General features: G+C 47.2%; 1 protein-coding gene across 6 annotated transcripts in view; it reads right to left on the bottom strand.

Annotated features, from left to right (window-relative positions):
* Positions 1 to 22,153, bottom strand: part of LOC123759666 (uncharacterized) — a 364,501-nt gene that overhangs the window by 48,065 nt on the left and 294,283 nt on the right. For all 6 annotated transcript variants that reach the window (XM_069318051.1, XM_069318040.1, XM_069318034.1 and 3 more), the window contains one exon: positions 12,683 to 12,808. In XM_069318051.1, the coding sequence (XP_069174152.1) occupies positions 12,683 to 12,808 (126 nt within the window). The remainder of the gene's footprint in view (positions 1 to 12,682; positions 12,809 to 22,153) is intronic.

Here is a 22,153-nt window from a genome sequence, read left to right as displayed (position 1 = left end):
AAGAACAGCAGGGAGGAGAGGGGGTGTTTTGGAGGGGGGGAGAGATCTGGGGAGGTGTTTTGGAGTGGGGGAGGGATCTGGGGGGGGATGTTTTGGAGTGGGGGAGGGATCTGGGGGTGTCTTGGAGTGGGGGAGGGATATGGGGGTGTCTTGGAGTGGGGGAGGGATATGGGGGGTGTTTTGGAGTGGGGGAGGGATCTGGGGAGGTGTTTTGGAGTGGGGGAGGGATATGGGGGGTGTCTTGGAGTGGGGGAGGGATATGGGGGTGTCTTGGAGTGGAGGAGGAATATGGGGGTGTCTTGGAGTGGGGGGAGGGATCTGGGGGTGTCTTGGAGTGGGGGAGGGATATGGGGGTGTCTTGGAGTGGGGGAGGGATATGGGGGGTGTCTTGGAGTGGGGGAGGGATATGGGGGGTGTCTTGGAGTGGGGGAGGGATATGGGGGGTGTCTTGGAGTGGGGGAGGGATATGGGGGGTGTCTTGGAGTAAGGGAGGGATATGGGGGTGTCTTGGAGTAGGGGAGGGATCTGGGGGGTTTTTGGAGTGGGAGGAGGGATCTGGGGGGTGTTTTGAAGTGGGGGGGAGGGATCTAGGGTATTTTGGAGTGGGGGAGGGATCTGGGGGTGTATCTTGGAGTGGGGGAGGGATTTGGGGGGTGTCTTGGAGTGGGGGAGGGATCTGGAGGGTGTCTTGGAGTGGGGGAGAGATCTGGGGGTATCTTGGAGTGGCGGGAGGTATCTGGGGGGTGCCTTGGAGTGGGGGAGATATCTGGGGGGGTGTTTTGGAGTGGGGGAGAGATCTGAGGGGGGTGTCTTGGAGTGGGGGAGGGATCTGGGGGGTGTCTTGGAGTGGGGGAGGGATCTGGGGTGTGTCTTGGAGGAACAGTAGTAGGAGAGAGGCCCAGAGAAAGAGATGAAAGAGCGACATTTGGAAGACAAAAAATGCAGGTATTTAATTGGAAGTAAAAATATTGAAATGGAACAGGAGAAGGAAGAGATAGGAAGAGAAAGAGACAGAGAGGGAAAGAGATAGAGATTTTATACAGAGATCTCAAGACCAAGCTCTTCGTATAACCAGGTTCTATCTCCTTCCAGTTCGTACCCCCGTCTCACAGCCCTGACGGCTGAGTAGACAGCGCTCGGGATTCGTAGTCCTAAGGTTCCGGGTTCGATCCCCGGCGGCGGCGGAAACAAATGGGCAGTTTCTTCCACCCTAATGCTCCTGTTCACCCAACAATAAACATTGTGCTTTTTGAAACACTACTTCTGCCTTTTACTAATCCTGATGTATCTTGAGGTTATCTTGAGATGATTTCGGGGCTTTAGTGCCCCCGCGGCCCGGTCCTCGAGCAGGCCTCCACCCCCAGGAAGCAGCCCGTGACAGCTGACTAACACCTAGGTACCTATTTTACTGTTAGGTAACAGGGGCATAGGGTGAAAGAAACTCTGCCCATTGTTTCTAGCCGGCGCCTGGGATCAAACCCAGGACCACAGGATGACATGTCCAGCGTGCTGTCCGCTCGGCTGACCGCATGTAGCTTACTCCTCGGAGTTCCTGGTGCTGCGTACGACTTGTCGTTCACGGTACTGCCTCGACACGACCACCACCCGTTCGCCCGCAGGTACGAACGGGTTGCATGCACCGTGGCGATCTGTTGCCTTCCCTGTTGATCTTGCAACGGGGGAGGGAGGGGGAAGACAGACAGCGGTGAGGGGAGAAGGGGGAGCAAGGGGAGACGGGGGGGAGGGTAGACGACAGAGCCGGGTAAAGTAGTAGCCCCTGAGAGGGTGATGTTTTCATCCTAGGGACACCTCTTGTCCCTTAAGCACGAACCTAAATCTATTGGGCAGCACACGGAAGATGGAAAGCCCCGTGTGAGGGGGGGGAGGGGGGGGGGGAAGAGAGAGATGAGGGAGAGGGGTGGGGGGGGGGAAGAGAGAGAGATGAGGGAGAGGGGTGGGGGGGGGGAAGAGAGAGAGATGAGGGAGAGGGGGGAGGGGAGAGACAAGTGGAGAGGTGGGGGAGAGGATATTGTTGTTTCAGATTTAGCTACTCACAACGAAGTGTCCATGTAGCACGGGCTATGGTGAGCCCGTAAGGGGAGAAACAGTGACCCCTCTCTCCCCCCACCCGACAAATACATCTTCCCCTCGGTAAAAGGAGTTCCTGGACTCCAAAAATAATAACAAATTGCGAGAGAGAGAGAGAGAGAGAGAGAGAGAGAGAGAGAGAGAGAGAGAGAGAGAGAGAGAGAGAGAGAGAGAGAGAGAGAGAGAGAGAAGACGTATCTGTTTAAAATCGAATCTTCTTTGAGATTTGATATTGGATGAAGTCTGAAGAATATTTGTGGAGGTTAGTCTGAGAGGCGGGAGAGGGGGGAGGGGGGTGAGAGAGAGAGAGAGGGGGGTGAGAGAGAGAGAGAGGGGGTGAGAGTGAGAGAGAGAGGGAGGTGAGAGTGAAAAAAGAGCGTGAGAGGGTAGTGAGAGGGGGCGAGAACGCGCGTTCGTTTGTGTGTCAATCAATGAATCAATGAAAAACTTTATTCGTAAATCGTAGTACACTTATAATTGATAAAGTTAAGATAAGAAGAACAGTGACAATAACGCCACCTCACGAAGACATAGTCAATATCACAAGTCAAAAAACTTAGCAGGCAAAAACCCTGTACAAATCATTTCAATACCGACTCCACTAAATAGCTGTATCGTAATGTAATTACAAAATTACAGTTAAGGCGTAAAGTGAGTGACGATTAGCTTACAGAAAGATGATGTAGCATAACGATAATATATATCTCACAAAATTAGGATGATGAGGCGATTAGCAGTAGAACTAACAAACTAATCATACAGTGATATTGTATCTATTTGTACACACACACTCAGCATACTACATCAATAGATTCTGGGACTATTCCAGCTCACAATCACTCCAAACACTCAGCTCATATAGCATCAATTTGACTTCACTTGAACTCAAACTTCCTGCCAGAAATCCATCACTCTGGCATTAGTTCGTTTATCATACCCAGAATACTTTAATCACATTCGTTAATCATACGTTAATCACAGAATATCCAGCTGTGGATCTCTTAGCTCTCCCAGCTGACCAGTTGCTCTCCCAGCTGACCAGTTGGTCTCCCAGCTGACCAGTTGGTCTCCCAGCTGACCAGTTGGTCTCCCAGCTGACCAGTTGGTCTCCCAGCTGACCAGTTGGTCTCCCAGCTGACCAGTTGGTCTCCCAGCTGACCAGTTGGTCTCCCAGCTGACCAGTTGCTCTCCCAGCTGACTAGTTGGTCTCCCAGCTGACCAGTTGCTCTACCAGCTGACCAGTTGCTCTCCCAGCTGACCAGTTGCTCTACCAGCTGACCAGTTGCTCTCCCAGCTGACCAGTTGCTCTACCAGCTGACCAGTTGGTCTCCCAGCTGACCAGTTGCTCTCCCAGCTGACCAGTTGGTCTCCCAGCTGACCAGTTGCTCTACCAGCTGACCAGTTGCTCTACCAGCTGACCAGTTGTGTTATCCTGTCCTGTGCAACAGCTGCCCCCCATTATAAAAACATCACTCATTCTTAAGTTGTATTTCCTAACAATTAAGTTTACATTTCTGGAAAAGTATGAGTGGCCAGTGATGAGTGAGTTCCTGACAGAGAGAAACAAAAGAGTTGATTGAGTTTGCTGGATGGGCGATTCCTTTTAGACTAAATGGCATCTTTCCTCCGTGAATTATTTCGTCAAGTGAGGGTGCAGACACCAGGCCAGGCAGGAGATGGCAAAGAGTGCAAGGATAGACCCAATCCCCAGGATATAGACCCATTCTAGATATAGATATTGATCCGTATAGACCCAAGATAAACCTAGAACATTTCCTCCATTCACACTTAACCTTACCAAGGTCATCATTGTGTGGGTCACATAGTTCACATCCATACAAGCTTACACATTGACTGTTAAATAAGATTACTTTCGACCAGGCCTCAACATGACCCCATTCACTAATGATGAAATTTGTTCTGGCCCTCAGGTCTCTAGGAGCGCCAGAAAAACTGACAAGTGGGTTCTTTGAGGCTATAATATGCCTCAGATACTTTTCAGAATACTGGAATATTTCTGGCTTGTAATTTTAGACTAGGATCTCGATTGTACGATTCCTGAGAGTTAGAAGCAACCACAACACTTTGGACCGTGTTGGGTTGTATTCTGCAACAATATTTTTCACATATTTCTATATTTTCCCAGAGGATTTTTGGTCGGAGCGAGATAACACGATCATTAGCATGACACAAAACATTAACCTTATGTGCTCTAATTGACTGTGCTCTAATTGACTGTGCTCTGATTGACTGTGCTCTAATTGACTGTGCTCAAATAAGGCAGTAATAAGGTCAGTACTCTAAGTGCTCTACTGGCTCTTAACGTTTAGCAACGTTAACGTTTAACGTTTAGGCAAAAGAAAGATGCCAAACAGAATTAGACAAAGAACAGTGTTCGACCCCATTTTTTAATTGGGGGAGAGGAATAAATTTTCAAAGACTTTACTGCATTTCACCACTAATTTGCACAACACGTAAGAAATATATAAATATCTAACGATGACATTATTATTATTAACATCTTTATTGACAAAATTAATTACAATTTTGCCTAATCTGAGGATTTTGATAGTCTTATTAAATTGAGGTTAATGCTAGTATTCACTGTCACGCAGGACAGAGGGTCATACATAAGACAATAGGCCTAAACTGTAGGCTGAAGCACATATATATCACGGTTACAATCAATGTTTTAATGTGTGGATATGTGAAAACAACTTTCTATTGTGCACTGCCACACAAGTGCAGGGATGGGTTCATAAGTGATACAGCTTAGAATATAAGTAGAAATTGTTCTTCATTCTTTAAAATGGACAAGCAAATTTTGGGTAAATTGTTAGGATGTCGTCCAGAACACCTGAGTCAATAAAATAGTTACACAGTTGGTGGTACAATAGGCCAGGAGGTCTAAAGTCCTTTACGGTTTCACATTCATCAATATAGTGTTCTAGTGAATGCATTAAAGGTTTATCACAGAGTTTACAATCTGAATATTCTGGTAGTGGCTCAGCCTCACTAACCTGCCAGATGTGTCTATAGCCAAGGCGAATTCGCGCGATTACTACATCACATTGCCTGGTCCGGTTACTGTGCTGACCATACAAATACCTATTATTACAGAACTTGTCATAACTTTTAATACTGCAGCTTTCAGGTCTCTGTGCATTTCTTAGTTCTTCTAAATCTGAATTAATTTCTTTAATTTGTATGTTTCTAATAACTGCATTAGATAGTCCAAAATCATAATCAATGTTTTCTTTCCTGCAAGCCTCATTGGCCAATTGATCTACAAAGTCATGTTTTTCAACTCCAACATGGGATGGGATCCACACAAATTTTATACAAGAATTATTATCATTGGCAAAAATTACATTCCATTTAATATTACAAGCTACTTCCGACATACATTGTGATGGGTTATTTAAGGACTGCAGAGCACTTTTAGAGTCACAGAAAATAACTCCACCACCATTGAGCTTAAGGTATTCAGTGGCTAGATAAATACCCAATAGCTCGGTCTGTGTCGTGCTTGCCCAGTTGTTCAATCTCTGTGTACTAGTCATGATCATTTCATTCCCTTTATACACTGCACATGCACAACCTGTTCTACCAGTGCCTAACTGCACAGAGCCATCAGTAAAGGCATAGGATTCAGTCGGTTTGAGAATTTGAAGATGACTGTCAATAGCTTCTAATGTTATACATCTCAAAATGTCAGTGTTATACATTTGTTTTACACTGATGGGAGTATAATGCAGAGAGACCTCCACATCTTTCCAAGGGGGAATATAGTGAACAGTTTTATCAGGGTTAAGAGATACATTCAGTTTCTGAAGATTATAGACACAACAACTGAGCCACACACTGTAGGGAGCTTTTTGCGGCGGATTGAGGGAACAGTCAGAATTGTTTAGAATGGATCTCAATTTAATTTGAATAGAGCTGGGGGGACCATTATTTTTCAAAGTTTTGGCGCAAAACATAGTACTAAGTAGAACTATTCTTTCGTAAATGGAAGGTAAGTTTAGTTCCTTTCTCATGTTAACAATTCTGACAGTTCTAGGACAACCCAGGATGATGCGCATGGCATCATTCTGTACTACATCTAGGCCTTGTAATTGTTTAGGAGAAAAATTAAGAAGATGCAAGGCATAATAATCAACAACAGATCGTATAAAGGCAATATAAAAACTACGAGCATATTTTATGTTAATGCCAAATCCTTTGCCAACAAGAGTTCTGAGAGGTTTAAGACGCTCAACAAGTTTTTTACGCAGGTTGCTGACGAGATTTGTATCATTAACCTCGACTCCAAGATATAACGATGACAGGACATACTTCTCTATTGAGCAATTCTTTTACATGTTTGGTGCGTACCCGAGGGAAGTGAACATGTTCCCTTAGTAGAGAATACTAAGTACTTCAATGGCCTCCCTGAGCCCTCATCCGTGTAGCCCGGCGCTTGTCTGGATCACTGCACACTGATCTTAATCTCTGACCAAAGAATGAGAGAGAAAGAGAGAGAGAGAGAGAGAGAGAGAGAGAGAGAGAGAGAGAGAGAGAGAGAGAGAGAGAGAGAGAGAGAGAGAGAGAGCGAAAATGAAGGGACGACGACGTTTCGGTCCGTCCTGGACCATTCTCAAGTCGATTTGTCCGGATGAATCGACTTGAGAAGGGTCCAGGACGGACCGAAACTTCGTCGTCCCTTCATTTTCTAGTGTGTGGATTGGTCAACATACTTCAGCCCCGTTATTGTGACTCATCGCCTGCAGAGAGAGAGAGAGAGAGAGAGATAGGTAGGTAGATTGTTTACCTCGTAGTACAGGTACAAGGGTGTGGATGAAAGGGAGGAAAACCTTAGCTCTTGTCGACAGAAGTGACAGAAGTGGAGTTGAAATCCAATTCAGTTGTGACTCTTAAGAGTCACCACCTGCTTCTTCTGGCGAGGGCGGTACATTTCCTGCTCTGATCGAGTCACTCAGAGCAACAGTTGACTAACTCCCTGGTACTTATTATTAACTTTGTAAGTGAGCAGAGGCATCAGGCGAATCGAAAGGTGCCCAAACATCTTCGTCCTGTGCGTGTTTCGAACAGCGGGGAAATTTCGGTTGCGAACCGATTTCGCTGACTACTGCGCTATATACAATAGAGCGAGGGCGTATGTCAAAGGCGCGCGCGTGCATGTCAAAGGCGCGCGCGTGCATGCAGGCACAACACGATAAAACTACCTCCAAATTATATCATAAAAGGAGACCATCAATGCATCAATTTACGAATTCGTAATTTATATTCCAGTTAGGACCGCTTACTTTATTGATAAACAACGCACCTTTAGACCCAACTTTAAAAGACACCCCTGTTACACACACACACACACCCCTTCCCAGTATCCCCCCCCCACACACACACCCCTTCCCAGTATCCCCCCCCACACACACCCCTTCCCAGTATCCCCCCCCCACACACACTCTCCCACAATGTCTCTCTCGTCACTCCCTTCCCCAATACCATCTCCTTTCGCGTCTCAATCCTTCCCCTTTCCCTCTGACGCCCCCCACCCCCCTCCCTGCATGTCCCATCCCCCATCTCCTCCCCCCATTGTATATAGCTCATCTCTCCCCCCCCCCCTCCACAGGCATAAACCTATTGGCTGGCGTGTCAGGCTAACTAATCACCAACCATAAATATCGCATACTAGAATTCAATAAGATACCAATAAGACAAATAAGAAGGAGGGGGAAAAAATAAGACAATCAGGACAAGAAAGCCAACGTGAAATATATATGGCCCTCCGGGAGCTGTGTTTTCATTGTGGCCGGCCACCCCAGTGGCCCCCACTATCCATTCCCCCCAGCGTACGACCCCCCTTCACACTGGTTCGAAGACCCTTATTAGCTCTTCTTTATGGTGCCTACTGTTTATGGTTGCTTATTTATGGGTGAGGGGAGACGAGTCAGGTACAAGAGGAGGGGGGAGGGGGAAATGGGGGGAGGGGGTAAAATGAGGGGAGGGGAGGGGAGGAGGGGTGTTGAAATCCTGATGTATTCACCTAGTTGTATTCACCTACTTGTGCTTGCGGGAGGTTGAGCTTTGGGCTCTTTGGTCCCGCCTCTCAACTGTCACTCAACCAGTGTATAGGTTCCCGAGTCTATTGGGCTCTATCATATCTACATTTGAAGATATATATGATATGATGTGATGTTTATTTATATACGCGTACATACATGTATATATACACGTACACACACGTATATGTACACGTACACACGAACAGATGGAAGCTGGAAACTCAGATAAGTCATAGAGATGTTAGAAAGGTTTCATTTAGCGTGAGAGTAGTGGGAATATGAAATGAACTAAGTGTAGGATGTAGAAGCAAGTTCTATTCATAATTTTAAAAGTAGATATGATTGGGAAATAGGACAAGAGTCATTAAGCAACCGGTGGCTAGAAAGGCGGGATCCACGAGCCAATGCTCGATCCTGCAGGCACAAATTAGCAAGTACACACACACAAATACAACGAAACTACAGTATTATCGGCCGACGGTGTAGAGAGATTGTATTGTTAATGTATCGCTGTAACATACATGATTATTGTATCACCGGTTACAGTCTGTTCGAGGATAATTCATAGAATGTGGCTCCATTAGCTAAGGGCCACATACAGGGTCTATAGAGGCTGTATTCTGTATTTCGTGGACGGTCAATTGGAACAATGAACCCAATGCCATGGACCCATGGACCCAATGGGACCCAATGGGACCCAATGGGACCCAATGAAATAAGAGAAACGTTTCCTCCCAGTACGTCTCAAGTGAGTGAGTGAGACACAGAGAGTGAGAGTGCTTGTGTGTCTGTGTCTCATGTGTTCATGTAGTACTGGGGTGTATAATCTGGTAGTATACTGTACTGTGCATGTATGATCTGAGAATTTTATAATGCTGTGCGTGTATAATGTTCGGTGTTGCAAGGAATACATTAGCTGGTAGTGCTTCGTGTGGAGTGCATTGTGTGTTGTTGCTGTGGAGGCGCTGTGTGTTACCTTTGGAACAGAGTACGCTGTGAATCAAAATGTGGAGGCGCTGTGTTTTACCTTTGGAACAGAGTACGCTGTGAATCAAAATAGACACTCCAGTGTCTTTGCTATTCCATTTTTCCGTGAGCGACAGTCCATCAACCCGAGCCCAGTACTAACGGGTCTCTTCCCTCAATTCTCTGTCCATCACAATTATATTCCATCATAGCTTTACCCCGTCCCTGGCCCCCTACTGCCAGACCCCAACCTTCTCTCTTCTCTCTTTTTCTCTCACTCTCTCTCTCTCTCTCTCTCCTGATGGTGCTACGGAAAATGAAGAAGTTTTTGAAGAAGATTCGTAACCATTTTTAAGAGGAGTGTGAAAAACGGTACCATGTGGTACCCAATATATCCCAACACTTGAATCTTCTGAACATTTCCCGCGCTCGGCCTCCCAAATCTCCAATATAACTCCTCAGGTGTAATTCTCACTTCGTCCGAATTCTCCGGATGGAATCAAATAACCGGTGAATTTACCGCTAAACCGGCGAATCCATTGCGATTGAACGATCGAAACTACTTACTTCGGATTGAAAAGCTGGTTTTGGTTAGATAGGAAGAGAAGCTTGAGCATTTCTTTCTCAAAATAGGCGAACAGGAGCCGGGGAGTCCGGAGTCAGCTGCAACGATTCGCACGCGGCTTTAGTTGCGCGCGATGGCACCAGATGGCACTTTGCTTGTGTATGCAATATTGAGAAGCAGGGGGGGAAAATTGAATGATTTGCATTTCGTCTCGGTGTTACAAGACGGCGCGGTGGGCTGACGGTTTATATTAACAGTGGAGGGTGGCAGTGTGTGTGTTGCAGAGTTGTTATGCCAACCCCCCCCCAACCACACCACACCACCACCGACCACCTCCTCCCTACCGGAACCCCATCTCCCTCCTCCTCCTCCTCCCTACCCAACCCCCCTAACCCCCCCAACCTTCAAAACCTGTGCCGACACTGGCGCTAGCAAGCGCCAGTGTCCAGGAGGCAGATTCACGAAGCAGTTACGCGAGTACTGACGAACGTGTACATCTCAATCATTGACGGCTTTGGTTACATTTATTAAACAGTTTACAAGCGTGAAAACTTGTCAATCAACTGTTGTTATTGTTATAAACAGCCTCCTGGTGCTTCGGAGCTCATTAACTGTTTAATAATAGTGAACAAAGTCGCCAAAGATTGAGAAAAGATTTACTGGTTCGTAAGTGCTTGTATAACTGCTTCGCGAATCTGGAACCTGGTCTTCTGAACACTACCGACAGTGACCTACTGGAGTGGACAGCCTTCGGGATTTGCAGTCCATGGACCCGGGTCCGATTCTCGTCTGAGGCAGAAAGAAATAGCTTCTTCCCTTTGATATATCTGTTCACCAAGTGATAAATAGGTATTTGGGAATAGGTTAGCTGTTGCGGGCTGCATCCTAGTGTGTGTGTGTGTGTGTGTGTGTGTGTGTGTGTGTGTGTGTGTGTGTGTGTGTGTGTGTGTGTGTGTACTCACCTAGTTGTACTCACCCCGGTGAGTACAACTAGGTGAGCCAGTACAGGGAGTACAGGGAGCCTGCCGGCCGAGCGGAAAGCACACTGGACTTGTGATCCTGTGGTCCCGGGTACAAGAACCGAAATTCTTGTAACCAGTAAGGGTGTCCAACACGTGGAATACACTGAAGGAAGAAGTTGTGGAAGCCACCTCCATCCACAACTTTAAGGCCAGATATTCGGCCAATAACCGCAGCGTCAGAGTAGTTAACTTGTAACGCAACAGGTACAACAAGGCTAGAAGGCGGGGCACCAGAGCTACACCTCACCGTACACACACACACACACACACACACACACACACACACACACACACACACACAACCCTCTACACCTTCAAGCATTAACGAACTATACTTGTGTGATCTTAACTCATCTCACCCCTCCAGCATCCCTACACCCCCTCCCCCACTCCTCCCATCCCCTTCCCTATACCTACCTATCTTCCCTACCTGCCTCCCTCCATACCTTGCCCACGCACTTTCTCAGAGAACCCCGACTGTCCCAACATAACACATTAAGAAGCGCAAGGAGAGGGAGCAAGGAGGGTGAGGGAGAGAGGAAGGAGGGTGAGAGAGGGAGGAAGGAGGGTGAGAGAGGGAGGAAGGAGGGTGAGGGAGGGAGAGAGGAAGGAGGGTGAGAGAGGGAGAGAGGGAGAAGAAAGAAGGAAGTACGTGAAGGAGAGTGACGGGCGATCACTGGAATATTGAATTTTTCTGATTTCAATTTCAAAGAGGAAAAGGTTCGATCAGACCAAAACATCGTTGTACGATATTTGAACAGCGGGAAATTATACCAGACGAGGCTCAGTTTCTCCAACACACACACACAAGGGGCCCGGTGGCTGAGTGGAGAGCGCTTGGGACTCGTAATCCTATGGCCCGGGGGATCTATCCCCGGCGATGGCAGAAATAAATGTGTTAGTTTCTTTCAACCTGATGCCCCTGTTACCTAGCAGTAAATAGGTACCTGGGAGTTAGACAGCTGCTATGGGCTGTTTCTTGTGTGTGTGTGTGAGTGTGTGTGTACTCTATATGTTGCAATGTACGTCATTGCAACAGATACAGCTGCGAATGTGTTGCAATGATGATCCTTACATCTTATAACGTAAGTAACGAATTATATATATCTCTCCCTTCTTACTATTCTAAGTGTCTTAGCGTCATGATGTCAACTATTCCACCTGCTAGGAGAATAGTTCCCTCTGTGATCAGACAAATTAAGCAGTTACTACTAGTTCAATATTAAAATATTAGCTAATTAGACTAAGTTATTACATGCTCTGTTATCAAATTCAATATCTTTGTGAAACAGTGCAATGAATATTGAGAAAGTATTCATATTCAACACACCTCCACTACACATGAGGGGTATAACTAGCCGACCCCTCACGGTGTTCAAGAGAGAACTTGATAAACACTTCCTAAGGATACCTGATCAACCAGCCTGTGATACATACGCCAGGCTGCGAGCAGCCGCGTCCAATCAGCCTGGTTGATCAGTCCAGCAACCAGGAGGCCTGGTCGAGGACCGGGCCGCGGGGACGCTAAGCCCCGAAATCATCATCGCAAGGTAACCCCTCCTGCCCACACACCTGTCTGTGGATACACTCTCACCCCCATTCCTCCTGCCACACCTGTAGGGTAAACCTTCACCCTCCCATCCTTCCTACCACACACTTGCCTGTGGGTACACCCTCCACACACCTGCCTGTGGGTACACCCTCCACACACCTGCCTGTGGGTACACCCTCCACACACCTGCCTGTGGGTACACCCTCCACACACCTGCCTGTGGGTACACCCTCCACACACCTGCCTGTGGGTACACCCTCCACACACCTGCCTGTGGGTACACTCTCACCCCCATTCCTCCTGCCACACCTGTGGGGTAAATCTTCACTCTCCCATCCTTCCTACCACACACCTGCCTGTAGGTACACCCTCCACACACCTGCCTGTGGGTACACCCTCCACACACCTGCCACACACCTACCTGTGGTTACACTGTTGGCAGGCGAAGCACTCCAGGTGGTAAACGTTGGTCTTCGCTCTCATCACCATCTCGAAGGCGGGAATAACCTTGTTACAGGCTGCACAGTGGCCCGTCGTGCCGAACAGTCTGCAGAGAAAGATGCACAGCTGTTTATAAGGCCAGACGCAGGGAAAGTTTGGGGTGAGCAGTGCAAGGGTTATTAATATACTCCGGTGAAGAGGGTCCTGCAATCAGTATATACCAGGGTGATATATATGTATATATATATATATATATATATATATATATATATATATATATATATATATATATATATATATATATATTATATATATATATATATATATATATATATATATATATATATTATATATATATATATATATATATATATATATTATATATATATATATATTATATATTATATATATATATATATATATATATATATATATATATATATATATATATAATAAAAATTTTTGCTTACAAAGAGTGGAACACAAACTACCAGAATTCGTAGCACACTGGGCAAGATAATTACACTGAGTTCAGCAAACGCATTGTTTGTAGTGTGGCGACAACACAAGAGGGATTGTTGGGGTGAAATTAATGGTGAGATAAATGCGAGAATGATCCCTAACGACAACACAATGAGTCGGGCCTCTGGGTTGGAAGACTTGCGGGGGGGGGGGGGGGGGTAGGGGGTGTTGAGGGGGGTTGTAGAGAGGGGGGGAAATGCACTTGGGGGGGAGTTGAAAGGGGGGTGGGGTGGTGTTTGGAGAGTGGTGAGCTTGGTTGATTCACAACTGGACCATACTCAAACGTACACACACACACACACAATCACACAATCCCCCCTTCCCCTCTAGCTCCCCTCACTAGCTCTCCCCCCCACCTTCCCCCACCTTTCCCCACCTTCCCCCCATCTTCCTTATCCCCCACACACCACCCATTCCCAATTGTCCATTCATGTTACTTCCTATTAAAACCCATCACTAACTTGGCATGTCTAGAAACTTTCCTAAGATGATAGGTGGGCCGGGAAGGTGGTGGACCAGGGGTGGGCCTTCCAGTGGACCAGGGGTGGGCCATGGGTGGACCAGGAAGGTGGGTCGGAGGGGATAGAGATGGCCAGCCTAATGGTGAGTGCATGTGCAGAGTGTAAGCTGGTATTATCTCATCAAGATGTTAGAGTGATCGTCAGTTTGTGCACTCAAATGGTACTCTGCTCTTGGTGGGGGAAGAGGTGGAGGTGGGGGGGGGGATAGGGCCAGGAGAAGGGGATGAAGAGCGGGAGGGAAGGACTAAATGAAAGGGGGAGGGATTAAAGAAGGCGTAGAGGAGAAAGGGAATCAGGAAATGGAAGGGAAATGAAGAGAAATGAAAGAAAAGGGGTAAAGGGAGGAAGAGAGACAGTTAGGGGGAGGATTAAGGCAGTAAACACAGCAGCAACGTATGCAAGGGGGGGGCATGGGGCAGATGTATGATGAATGGGAGGGGGGCAGGGGGGGGGCGTGGGGAAGGGGGGCGTATAGCAGGGGGTTCCCACTGATTATGAAATAAATTGTAGCATTTTAAAGAGCCTTACAGGAAGTGATGACAAAGTGGTTCCCCTATTCTAGTTAGCAAACTAGAATAGGGGGAGGGACGAAGGAATAGGGGGAGGGACGAAGGAATAGAGGGAAGGACAAAGGAATAATAAAGAAACTCAACAGGAGAAACTGCAACGATCGAGGAGGAGAAGAGTGCAACAGAGTGCAACAGAGTGCAACAGAGTGCAATTAACAGAGTGCAACAGAGTGCAACAGAGTGCAGGGGTGAAGCAGCTCCAGGTTCCATTACCGGGCAATACGTTATCTTGTGTTTCACCTGATGCCTCTGTTCACCTAGCAGCAAACAAGCACCCGCCGAGAGTTAGCCAACTGTTGTGAGTTGCAACCTGGGAAAGGTCATTCGTTGGCCTAGGGGGGGGGGAGGGGAAGCCTCGATAAGCCTAACAGGATTTTGTCCCAGACGAAGGAAAACAATAATTTATATAAAGAGTCGAGTAGAACAACGCAGAGCTCTGCAGAGTACTCTACCTTGTGCTCTACCTTGAGCACTCTACTCTATACTCTACTCTACCTTGAGCAGGACAGGTGAGTACGAGAGAGCAGAGCAGCTCAAAGCATTGTAGAGTATATAGTAGCACAGGATAGAGCATTATAGAGTCCAGCAGAGCTACTGGACAGTCACCTGTACTCGACAAGGGCAGCAGAGCGTCTCAGAATCTTCCCTGCATTAATGCTAAAGCCGATTTCCTTCGACCATTACATTTCTTATGGAGATTCGCGTGCCTGGTACCCCCATTATCTGCTAAAAGTCTTGTTAATGTTGGATGTAGCTGAGGGGAAGAGGGGTAGGGAAGAGGGGTGGGGAAGAGGGGTAAGGGAGGGGTGGCATGAAGGGTTTTGGGAGAAGAGAGGGCAGACAGGTGGGATAGGAAGGAAAAATGAGGAAATGGGGAAATAGTGAAAGAGTGGAAGGGAGGAGGTAGGGATTCACACAACCCCCCCTCCCCACCTCCCAACCCCTCCAAAAAAGTAAAAACACCCTGAAATATTAAAAGTAATAGAAATCAGACATTAAGTAACCAAAGAGACGTCCACTACAACACCAAATAAAACACAAACTCAAGAAACACAACAAAACCAGACCCTAAAACCCTAATATATATATATATATATATATATATATATATATATATATATATATATATATATATATATATATAACTGAAAACTCACACCCCAGAAGTGACTCGAACCCATACTCCCAGGAGCAATCCAACTGGTATGTACAGGGACGCCTAAGGCGTCCCTGTACATACCAGTTGGATTGCTCCTGGGAGTATGGGTTCGAGTCACTTCTGGGGTGTGAGTTTTCAGTTGTATATAGTCCTGGGGACCATTCAGGCTTGTTTGCATTTGTGTTCCTCACGTGTGCCCCAAAGAATGAGGTGATTTGATAAAATGCTATGCCCAAGATTACCATCCGAGTGCCGGCGGGGAAGTGGTTCAAATAGCCTCGGCTATCACTTCCTTATGTCCGGTCGTGATGGTCAAGCGGATTAAGGCGTCCCTGTACATACCAGTTGGATTGCTCCTGGGAGTATGGGTTCGAGTCACTTCTGGGGTGTGAGTTTTCAGTTGTATATAGTCCTGGGGACCATTCAGGCTTGTTTGCATATATATATATATATGTATATATATATATATATATATATATATATATATATATAAATCAAAACTGAGAGATAATACCCCCCAAAAAAATACAAAATTGACAAAAAAGAAAAACGTATTCCCGAAGATGAAAGAACAACGAGCTTGACTCGAGGAGTAAAACATAATGAAAGGCAAACAAGCATATAGGTAACCCAGCAAGGAGGCGATGAGTCGGGCCAATGTAAACACGGTCAGTGGAACGAGTCTCCCCCACGCCACGCTGATGGGGCTAGCGCCAGAGCCTATTACAACACGCGACAACTGGTGGACTCTCCGGGAATTCGCTCTTATATGACCCGTTCCCAATACAGTTAGTGACTAATGTGTAGCAGAACAGGAAGAGAGAGAGAGTGAGAGAGAGGGGGGGTGGAAAAGGGAGAGGGGGGAGAAGTGAGAAAGAGGGAGAGAGAGAGAGAGGGGGGGAAGAGGAAGAGGGGTTGTAGTGAGGGGGGAGGGCGAAGGAGGGGAGGAAATTACTAAAACAAGATGCTAAAGAACAGAGAGAAAGGGGGAAAGGAAGTGGAGGAGGGGGTGATAGCTGGAGTAGCAGTGGTACGAAAAGGGTAATAGAGGAAATGAGATAAAGAGAGTGTGTGGTCCGGGAGGAGAGAGAGAGAGAGAGAGAGAGAGAGAGAGAGAGAGAGAGAGAGAGAGAGAGAGAGAGAGAGCAAGCAAGCCAGAGAGTGAGAGAAGCTAATCAAAATCGCCTCCGAAATAATGGATACCTTTTGAGCAGAATTTGAGAGATGTTTAGCAGATGGAATGGGGCGTGCTTTGTCGGCCTGATTCTGTATTCATGACTTTGAAACGGCGTCTAATGCGAGTAATCGGGCCAAGCCAGAGGGAGAGAGGGAGAGGAAGAGTGGAAGAGCCGAGGGAGAGAGGTGGAGAGGAGGGAGATCCAAGGAGGAGAGGTGGAGAGGAGGGAGAGCCAAGGGTAGAGAAGAGAAGAGAAGGGAAGGGAAGGGACAGAGATAACGCGAGAGAATTGATGAGAAAAAAGAGATATGTAAAATAAGTCCAAAAAAGGAGCTTTATTGGCAAACGAAGAGAGAAAGCAGGAAAGAAAAAACGATAATAATAAAAGGCAGAATCTGGGAACAGAGAGAACAGATAACGAAAGAACAGAGCAAGAATGCAGGAACGAAGAGAAATGAAGATGATAATAAGAAGGTGAGAGGAAATTTGTTAGGGAAAAAGACAGACAAATAGGAAAAAATGGAGGAAATGAAAGCAAATCAAAATAAGAATGAAAACAAAAAGATATTTTACAGAACATGTACAACCAAAAAACAGCAAAAGGGAAATACGAAAGGGAAGGAAGGAAGGAAGGAAGGAAGGAAGGAAGGAAGGAAGGAAGGAAGGAAGGAAGGAAGGAAGAAAGGATAATGAAAGCGAAAGAGTACATAGGAATTTCAATAAGCACATTACTAATGGCTTTTTCTGTCATTACAGGTAAGGCTTTTTTAGCTCATCGCGGAAGACAATGGCACCCACCTTAAGGTATGTTTCACTTTCCTTTTTTATTGTTCCTGGGGGCGCCGAGCCCCCCCCCCCACTTTTACTGGCCCTGGGGGGGGTGGGGTTGAAAGCGAAAGAAGAAAAGAAGAAATCAAAGTACACTTTGAATACTGGTGAATTAGCCAGACGAATAAATGACATAGAATAACAGCGGATAAAATGGAACATAAGAAGAAAGAAGCGAATGAGGGAAACAATGAGGATACTTATGAGAAACAGTGAGAGGAAGAGTAAGGGTTTCCTCATTTCCGCAAAATGAGGAAATGGAGACAGGGGGTAGATAGCGAATATATATATAATAGCAGCAGTAGAAAGAAAGTAACATGAGAAGTAGTGAGGAGGAGAAGCAAAAGTAGAGGAGATAAGATGAGAAGTGTTAAGAAAGGCGAAATGAGATACGAGGCAGAGGGGGAAGGAATGGGACTAAGCGAAAGAGGGAACTAATAATAATAGGGAAGATAAGGAAGAAGAAGAAGAGAGATGGAGGAAGACAAAACCGTCAAATATGAGGAGAGAGAGACAGAGAAGGGGAAGAGAGAATGGGGGAGAGAATGGCAGTGGAATAGGGGGGCAACAAATGGGAACTAGTAGTGGGCGTGTGGTGTGGGTATAGTGTCGTGGGCGTGTGGTGTGGGTATAGTGTCGTGGGCGTGGACGTGTGGTGTGGGTATAGTGTCGTGGGCGTGGGCGTGTGGTGTGGGTATAGTGTCGTGGGCGTGTGGGCGTGTCGTTATAGCGACAAATGGGCGTGTTGAAGACAGCATATTAAAGTGGTCACAATGACATAAAGTTTGAAGGTTGGGGGCATGGCGTGGGCGGGGGGCTGGTGCAGGCCGTGGGCGTGAGTCTGGCGAAGGGCATGGGCGTGGGCGCCATTGGCCGGTCATGGGACATCTCCGTTAATCCGTACGGGCCAAGTTTTCCGGCCGTATACGGTCGTAATTCGAAGCTCTTTGTTGACCTGATTCTGTATTCATGACTTTAAAACGGCATCTAACACGAGTAATAGGACCTGGCTGTGGAGGAGGGAGGGAGAGAGAGAGAGAGAGGGAGAAGGGGAGGGAGAGAGAGAGAGAGGGAGAAGGGGAGAGAGAGAGAGAGAGAGAGAGAGAGGGAGAGAGAGAGAGAGAGAGAGGGAGAGAGAGAGAGAGAGAGAGAGAGAGAGAGAGAGAGAGAGAGAGAGAGAGAGAGAGAGAGAGAGAGAGAGAGAGAGAGAGAGAAGGGGAGGGAGGGAGAGAGGAGAGAGAGGGAGGGAGAGAGAAGGGGAGGGAGGGAGAGAGAGAAGGGGAGGGAGGAAGAGAGGAGAGAAGGGTAGGGGAGGGAGAGAGGAGGGAGGAATCAGAAGGAAGGATTTAGAGGGATAACGAGGGAGAGAAGGGGGAGAGGGAGGACAAAAAGTGGAATGAGGGAGGGAAGTAATTAAGAATGAGATAATGAATGAGAGAGAGGAAATGAGAAGACGCAATAGGCGGAGGGAAAGAGGGCTAAAGGAAAGCAGAACAACAAGTAGCAGCAAAGTAGAGAAAGATGGCCTGAAAGGGAAAAATAAAGAATTGAGTGGATGGAGGAAGCATAAGACTAGAAAAGAAAGAAAAAAGGAGGGAACAGGAATAGAGGGGGAGGAAGAGGAAGTCGCCAACAACTGGATACGGAAATGGAGAAATGAAAGATAAAAAAAAATAAAAAAAAAATGGGCACGGAGAGAATAAATGCCAAAAAATATGAAGGGGGACACAATAAAGGTTGGAGAGGGAGAGGAGGCAGAAATAAAGCAACTTGTCAGCCCCCGCTCAAGGGGAAGATATCAAAAAACGAAAGCAACGGCCCAAGTGAAAATTCTGGATAGCTGGAAATGGAAATAATTAAAGATTCATGCCTGTGAATAGAGGGGCTGGGATGGTCTGGACGGACAGGGAAGGGACTTAACGCCAACGGAAGAGGGGGGAAGGAACGCTGACGGAAAAGGGGAAGGGGGGGGGGGAGGGAAGAAACGCTGACGGGAGAGGGAATTGAGCTACACTGATGGAAAGGAGAAGCTATACAATGATGATACAAGATATCTATTTTGATAAGAGTTGGGGGGGGGGGTTTACAATGTCAATGGGGGGGGGGTTATATAGGCTCCATTATCAGGGGTGGATATAGGCTCCATTATCAGGGGGTGGATATAGGCTTCATTATCAGGGGTGGATATAGGCTCCATTATCAGGGGGTGGATATAGGCTCCATTATCAGGGGTGGATATAGGCTCCATTATCAGGGGTGGATATAGGCTCCATTATCAGGGGTGGATATAGGCTCCATTATCAGGGGTGGATATAGGCTCCATTATCAGGGGTGGATATAGGCCCCATTATCAGGGGTGGATATAGGCTCTATTATCAGGGGTGGATATAGGCTCCATTATCAGGGGTGGATATAGGCTCCATTATCAGGGGTGGATATAGGCTCCATTATCAGGGGTGGATATGGCTCCACTATCAGGGGTGGATATAGGCTCCATTATCAGGGGTGGATATAGGCTCCTTTATCAGGGGTGGATATAGGCTCCATTATCAGGGGTGGATATAGGCTCCATTATCAGGGGTGGATATAGGCTCCATTATCAGGGGTGGATATAGGCTCCATTATCAGGGGTGGATATAGGCTCCATTATCAGGGGTGGATGTAGGCTCCATTATCAGGGATGGATATAGGCTCCATTATCAGGGGTAGATATAGGCTCCATTATCAGGGGTAGATATAGGCTCCATTATCAGGGGGTGGATATAAGCTCCATTATCAGGGGTGGATATAGGCTCCATTATCAGGGGTAGATATGGCTCCACTATCAGGGGTGGATATAGGCTCCATTATCAGGGGTGGATATAGGCTCCATTATCAGGGGTGGATATAGGCTCCATTATCAGGGGTGGATATAGGCTCCATTATCAGGGGTGGATATAGGCTCCATTGTCAGGGGTGGATATAGGCTCCATTATCAGGGGTGGATATAGGCTCCATTATCAGGGGTGGATATAGGCTCCATTATCAGGGGGAGATATAGGCTACACTGACGGAATAATACGATAATGTTAAGAGCAAAAACTGTAGCAATATTGCAGCAATCATTACACGCACGTGGCTCAGGTAACACAGAGTCCCAACAGACTTTCTGCTTCCCTGAAGGACCCTCACGTCGCAGGAACTTCCTGACGAAGGAGGGAACCCTTCTGTCAGGGTTCCGTCAAACAGTAAGAAATCGTGTCACATAGACGGGGAATATGACACAAAACGTGACGGAAACTAACAGTACCTGACGGAAACTGACAGTACCTGACGTAAAATAGAAGGGGGGGCCAACTGACAGCAACATATCCCGCTTCTCTCACAGCAGAGTGAAGCTGTATCTCAGAGATCATCAGCAGCGGTACTGCAGGAGTCAAATGATTGACACTTGTCTTGAAGCTGTTCTCGGTGACTCCTGTATGTCGTCCTGTGATCAAGAGTGATGAGAAAGTGGTGTTTGTAAACAAACTGTGACCACGTGTGTCTGTGTGTGTACTCGCCTAGTTGTGCTTGAGGAGGGGGGTGGGTTGAGCTCTGGATCTCTTTGGTCCCGCCTCTCAACCGTCAATCAACAGGTGTACAGGTTCCTGAGCCTACTGGGCTCTATCATATCTACACTTGAAACTGTGTATGGAGTCAGCCTCCAGTACATCACTGCCTAAAGTGATGTATTTGTGTGTGTGTGTGTGTGTGTGGCAGTGGAAGAGGGGTGAGAGAGCGGTGGAAAAGGGGTCTTGGGGTCTTGGAGGGGGCTGAGGACCCCCCACCCCACCACCCAAAACCCCACACCCCCTATCTCCCCACCCCAACTCCAATTCAACCCCCCCCCCACCCCCCACCCTGAAACAGAGGACAATCGCTCAATCATCGGAATGACAACACAAGCAAGTGATCAAGCGGGTCGTCGTCCCCCCCCCCCCCCAACTCTAAGACGACCCCCCCCCTGATCAAAGGCCACGTACGACCACCAGGCAGACGGAAGATCAACAGAGCTCAGCAGTGTCCTTGATAATCGAGAGAGCTTACGGACACACTTTTGTTTTTTCTTTGAGAGCGATGAAGTCTGCGTAAAGCAGCAGGTGCCGCCTCGCCAGCCCGGGTAATTTGTCGACGGGGGCGGCCGTCGACATTACTACAAGTTAAAAATGGGTCGTGTTAATATGCACTTCACGAGCCAGGCAAAAGGATGGGAATGAGAGAGCGTGTGTGTGTGTGTGTGTGTGTGTGTGTGTGTGTGTGTGTGTGTGTGTGTGTGTGTGTGTGTGTGTGTGTGTGTGTACTCACCTATTTGTGCATGCGGGGGTTGAGCTTTGGCTCTTTGGTCCCGCCTCTCAACTGTCAATCAACTGGTGTACAGATTCCTGAGCCTTGTGTGTGTGTGTGTGTGTGTGTGTGTGTGTGTGTGTGTGTGTGTGTGTGTGTGTGTGTGTGTGTGTGTGTGTGTGTGTGTGTGTATTCACCTAGTTGTGCTTGCGGGGGTTGAGCTTTGGCTCTTTGGTCCCGCCTCTCAACTGTTAATCAACTGATGTACAGATTCCTGAGCCTACTAATTGTGATTGTGATTGAGAGATATTGTTGTACCATATCCATACAAGCAGTTAAGTTTGTGTGCTTTAGGGTCAGGTCCACAGCA

Source organism: Procambarus clarkii, chromosome 8, assembly GCF_040958095.1.
Source record: "Procambarus clarkii isolate CNS0578487 chromosome 8, FALCON_Pclarkii_2.0, whole genome shotgun sequence".
Classification (NCBI taxonomy): Eukaryota; Metazoa; Arthropoda; class Malacostraca; order Decapoda; family Cambaridae; genus Procambarus; species Procambarus clarkii.
Note: the sequence above shows the minus strand (reverse complement) of the source record. Positions and strands in the feature narration are given on the sequence as shown.